Source organism: Myotis brandtii, unplaced genomic scaffold (assembly GCF_000412655.1).
Source record: "Myotis brandtii unplaced genomic scaffold, ASM41265v1 scaffold1804, whole genome shotgun sequence".
Classification (NCBI taxonomy): Eukaryota; Metazoa; Chordata; class Mammalia; order Chiroptera; family Vespertilionidae; genus Myotis; species Myotis brandtii.
This window is the reverse complement of record NW_005356690.1, coordinates 134,991-140,842: the sequence shown is the minus strand read 5'-3', so window position 1 is coordinate 140,842 and position 5,852 is coordinate 134,991. Positions and strand designations below refer to the sequence as shown.

At 36.3% G+C, this 5,852-nt stretch overlaps 1 protein-coding gene across 1 annotated transcript in view; it reads left to right on the top strand.

Annotated features, from left to right (window-relative positions):
- Positions 1-5,852, top strand: part of UBXN4 (UBX domain protein 4) — a 38,988-nt gene that overhangs the window by 23,634 nt on the left and 9,502 nt on the right. Inside the window, exons 7-9 of the mRNA XM_005863735.2 lie at positions 1,068-1,122; positions 1,856-2,020; positions 3,829-3,956. Of these exons, the coding sequence (XP_005863797.1) occupies positions 1,068-1,122; positions 1,856-2,020; positions 3,829-3,956 (348 nt within the window). The remainder of the gene's footprint in view (positions 1-1,067; positions 1,123-1,855; positions 2,021-3,828; positions 3,957-5,852) is intronic.

Genomic DNA, 5,852 nt, shown 5'->3' with positions numbered 1-5,852 from the left:
TAATGTATTACAATTCATTTCTCTTATTCTTTTTGATGCCCAGATTGCCCCAGATTTGGCTAGTAGAACCCCTTCATGCTGAGTCTTCTGTTCTTTGGACAAACATCTCATCATTCTTTGAGCACTCCCTTGATTTCTGGCATAAGTTGTTCAGCTGAGTTTTAGCAACTACATATATCTGTGTAACCTAAATCCCTCTCAGAGAAAGTTCCATTATTTTTTAAAATTGAAATACAATTTATATACTGTAAGACTCAAAATTTACAATTCATTGAGTTTTAATATATTCACGTTGTGCAGACCATTACCACTGTCTGCTTTCAGAATCATTGGTTTCTTAATTGGTGAATTTATTACAGTTGAGAATTAATCTTGTTACTAGTTTTTATAAATGCTAGCCTTTAGTTTTTTGCTTTTATTTTTTAACAATTTTGTACCATATTGCTGTTTACTTCTGTGTTAAGGGGTAAAGCATTTGTAAGTCATTGATTTATATATTTGTTTGAAGATACAGATATGTGTGGTGGTGTGTGTGTGTGTGTGTATACTTTTTAATGTATTTTTATTGATTTCAGAGAGGAAGGGAGAGGGGGAGAGAGAAACATCAATGATGAGAGAGAATTATTGATCGGCTGCCTCCTGCACGCCCCACACTGGGGATCAAGCCCGCTACTGAGGCTTGTGCCCTGACCAGGAATTGAACTGTGACCTCTTGGTTCATAGGTCGACGCTCAACCACTGAGCCACGCCAGCCAGGCCTAGATGTATATATTTTAAATCAATATCAAATAAATCAGGGGGGATAAAAAGGGAACTAGTGGTAAGTAGGAGGTAAGGTGCTTAGAGCTAGAGCCAGCTTCCCAGTGGGCTTCCCCAGACTCACCATGGATTTCTCTAGTGGCCAGGGGCAAGACAAATAATTTGTTGCTTTGTATTCAGGAGCTTTTTTTGTTTGTTGTTTCTATATTTCCCCAGTTGTTTGTAGCTAAAGAAATCATCTAAATATATTTTATATTAATATGATGTGTCTCAGTTAATGTATTTTTTTAAAAACTTTTATAATACAGACTAACCAAAAAACTTGAAGAAAGGAGAGAAGAGAAAAGGAAAGAGGAAGAACAGGTAAAGTTTGTACACTTAGCATTGTTTTATTCTTCCATTAAGTGAGGGAACATTTGACTCTCTATTCAGTTGGCAGACCTAGGATGGCTTCCTGGTTATAGTTCAGTGTTGGAGCATAGTGAAGGGAATTATCTGTCTTCTGTAGTAGGATCATGGTATACACTTTTTTAGTATTCTTTTTGTAAATAGGTAGGAGTAAATTGGCTCATTATTTCTCTCTCTGCTATGAGTCTTTTTATATTAAGAATAAAGGGACTTGAACTAAAATATTTTTGCTTTGATACAGATCAAAATTTTAGTTTCTTTTTGTAAAAAAAAAATTGTAGACATTTTGCCGAATTTTTCCTGTCGTGTTGCTGCATTCCATTTTTCTCACCATGCGCTCCTAATCTGCATCATCTCTTTAGGGTTTTAATATAAGAAAGTTATCATTTAATATAGGAAAGTCAAATAAATGACTGCCTTGTTGTCCTTGAAGGGTAACATATTCATCTCAGAAACTAGTGACCTGCAATTCTCTTTGTTTTCAAATTATATTGACCACATCATACTCTTAATAGAACCATTGGCAAAGATGTATAAATTTGACCTTTATCCCATGCTGTTAATAGATTCTACTGACCTCTTACATTTTATGAAGTAAATGTACCTACAACCTGCTATATACAGAATAATATCTAGGGCAGATTATTAAATAATGTTTTGAGCTCATAAAACTTTCTTTTTAATTCAGAGAGAGATTAAGAAAGAAATTGAGAGGAGAAAAACTGGAAAAGAAATGTTGGATTATAAAAGAAAGCAAGAAGAGGAATTAACAAAAAGAATGTTAGAGGAAAGAAACAGAGAAAAGGCAGAAGATAGGGCAGCTCGAGAGCGTATAAAACAGCAGATTGCATTGGTGAGTATTAAGTTTATTTTTACTGCTTGACTGTAGAACATTTGTGAAATTGTTTTCCCATGCATAATGGTTTGGTTTATTACCAGACAGTGTACACAAAAATAGTAGATTTTTAGTGGCTCAAAAAGTACCAATTCTGCCAGAAGAGGCAGAAAGGAAGAAAGGAATAGAGGTGTATGAAGAAATAATGGTAGAAAACTTCCCTAACCTGGTAAAGGAAAAAGTCACACAAGTTCAAGAGGCACAGAGAACCCAAAACAAGAAGATCCCAAACAGACCGACGCCCAGACACATTATAATTAAAATGCCAAAAATTAAAGACAGAGAATCTTAAAGGCAGCAAGAGAAAAGAAAACTGTTACCTACAAAGGAGTTCCCATAAGGCTGACACCTGATTTCTCATCAGAAACTCTCCTGGCCAGAAGGGAATGGCATGAAGTACTCAAGGTAATGGAAAGAAAGGTCCTGAGACAGAGGAACCTACCCATATAGAGTTAAAATGGCTATAAACAAGTACCTCTCAATAATAACCCTAAATGTAAATGGATTAAATGCTCCAATCAAAAGGTGTATGGTAGCTGAATGGATACAAAATATGACCCAACTATATGCTGTCTACAATAGACCCGCCTCAAAACAAAAGACACACACAGGATGAAAGTGAAGGGATGGAAAAAAGATTTTCCATGCAAATGGAAAAGAAAAAAAAAGTTGGAGTAGCAATACTCATTATCTGACAAAATAGACTTTAAAAGCCTCATGCTAAGCGAAATAAGCCAGTCGGAGAAGGATAAATATCATATGATCTCACTCATTTGTGGAATATAATGTACAACATAAACTGATAAACAAAAATAGAGTCAGAGGGAACAAAAATATTCTAGAATATAATAGAAGTAATCCTGTTATTTGCAGATTTTTAATATTTCCTACAACTTTTGTGACATACTATGTTAGTACAGTTTTGGTGTTATACTTAAAATCCTTTTATTCTTGAAATATTAATGTTTATTGCATGTAATATTATATGTAAGATAATTTTTCTTGAATAATTGATGTTTATCGCATGTAGCATTTAAAATCGTTTTTCTTGAGGTATTGTTGCATGTAACATTATATTTAAGATTGTTTTTCTTGAAATATTAAGGTTTATTGCATGTAACATTATATTTAAAATTTTTTTTCTTTAAGTAAAAAAAACTGATAAAAAGTACCAATTCTCAGCTTCCTTTTATAGAAATTGTACAGTGAATTAAAATACAATTAATATTAAAATTGAGATTTTTTTCAAATTAATTTTTCTCAATGTTATGAATTTTATCAGTAGTCAAAAGGTAATTTTCAAAGATTCTCTAGAAAAGAAGCTAAGAATTGGTTACCTAGCAGTTTCCTCTAATCACGAGCATTCTTTTTTGGGACATTCAAAGAATTTATACCATCAAGTAGAAGCTTAGGATGGTTTAGCAGCAATTGCTTTTAGAATTGAGTAGTTGTAACACATGAAAATGAAAATTACGTCTACCGTTATATTGCTTATTTCTTTATTCAACAGATACGTATGTACTATATGCTAGACCTTGTTCCGGGCTCTGATGATACAGTAGTGACCAAAATCAAGTCCATGTTTGTTTAATAACAGCTCTGGTCCGTGGCCGTTGATAAAACTAAAGAGTACCAGATCCAGACTGATTAAGTTACATGTATGGCTTTAAGGGATTTCATGCATGCGTGTGTGTGTTCCTTGTGTTTGGAAATATGTGAGTAGAATTCTGGCAGTGAAAGATACTTAGCATCTAACTGTTTTAAAGGATCGTGCAGAGAGAGCGGCTCGTTTCGCAAAGACAAAGGAAGAAGTAGAAGCTGCTAAAGCTGCTGCCTTGCTGGTTAAACAGGCAGAAATGGAAGTTAAGAGGGATGCTTCTGCAAGAGAAAGAAGGTACTTTATTTTTTTGCTTAAACATCTTTGTATATGTAGCAGCCAAGAAGAACAGTGGTTTGTGGGCTGCTTTTTAACATTGATGTGTGTGCTGTGGCTATAATAAGTAGTTTCAGAAGGACATGTTGATGAGTTTGGCAGCTGCCAATGATATTTGTTATTAAATGTGAATGTTCAGTGTGATAGTACTAAATACAGACAGTCCCTGACTTATGATGGTTCGACTTAGGATTTTTCAGTGGCTGCACCTTCCTGCACACCGTCTGTGTCTACTGAGTCAGCACCACCCAAAGCTGCCTCTTGCACTTCTTGTTGTTAATACTTGTTCCTTCCCACCCTTGCTTTGACCCTGAGGGCTATTGCCCAAAGATGGCTATCCTGCGCTGTTACATAGATTGGCCCTACAACTGTCAAGTTTGGTGTCCCACCCTAGTTACTAGTGTAATATTATAGTTTTTTTCTTTAAGCAACGCAAAAAAAAAAAAGTATAAAATCTTAGGGAAAAGAAGGAAATCTTGTGATCTTGGAATAGGCAATGGATTCTTAGACATTACATCAAAAGTACAAGCAACAAAAGAAAGCAATAGATAAGTTGGACTTCACCAAAATTAAAAAAAAACTTTTTAAAATATATTTTTATTGATTTCAGAGAGGGAGGAGAGATAGAAACATCAGTGATGATGTTTTGCATCATATATATCTGATAAAGGACTTGTATCTAGAATATAGAAAGAATTCGTATAACTCAACAATAAAAAGCAAACAATCCACTTAAATATGGGGAATGGATTTGAATAGACATTTCTCCAGAGAAGATAGTCAATAAGCACATGAAAGGATACTCATCATCACTAGTCAGAAGGGAATACAAATCAAGACCACAATGAGATACTATTTCAATCCCTCTAGGATTTCTACATTTAAAGAGACAGCAACAAGTATTGGCATGGATGTGTAGAATTGGAACCTTCCTACATTGCTGAAGGGATTATAAACTGATGCAGCCACTTTGGAAAAAACAATTTGGTAGTTCCTCAAGATGTTAAACATAGAGTTGCCATATAATTCAGCAGTTCTATTTTTAAATATATATTCAAGAGAATTGAAAATAGCCCAGCTGGTGTGGCTCAGTGGTTGAGCGTCAACCTATGAACCAGGAGGTCATGGTTCAATTTCTGTCAGGGCACATGCCTGGGTTACAGGCTCGATCTCCAATGTGGGACATGCAGGAGGCAGCCGATCGATGATTTCCATCATTGATGTTTATCTCTCTCCCTCCCCCTTACTCTCTGATATCAATAAAAATATATTTAAAAAAATAAGAAAGAATATACTTACCTGGCAGGGGAGATACCATGATCACAAAGGTGGTTTTCCCAGGGTGAGGCTTATCCATTGCACTAAGGATGTGCTGACCCCAGCGATTTCCCCAAATGTGGGAAACTCGACTGCATAATTTGTGGTAGTGGGGGACTGTGTTTGTGCTCTTCCCTAAAAAAAAAAAAAAAAAGAATCTAATCTAATAAAAGACAAACATGCAAATTGACCCTGCCTTCGCTACACCTTAAGCCACGCCCACCATCCAGTCAGAGCGACTATATGCAAATTAACCCAACCAAGATGGCGGCCAGCAAACACGGAGCTGGAGGGAGCAGGAGGCTTGGTTGCTTCAGTGATGGAGGAAGCCAAGCTTCCCGCCTGCTGCGGCCGGCTCTGAGCTCCACTGAAGGCAACAAAGTTTCGATTATAGAAGGTAAATAAATCCCAGAATTAATAAAAGAAAAAGAAAGAAAAAAAGGAGAGGCTGGGAGCTTCCATCACCGGGGGGCTTGGCCAGCCTGAAAACGGCCCTCAGCCCCTCACCCAGACTGGCCAGGCACCCCAGTGGGGACCCCC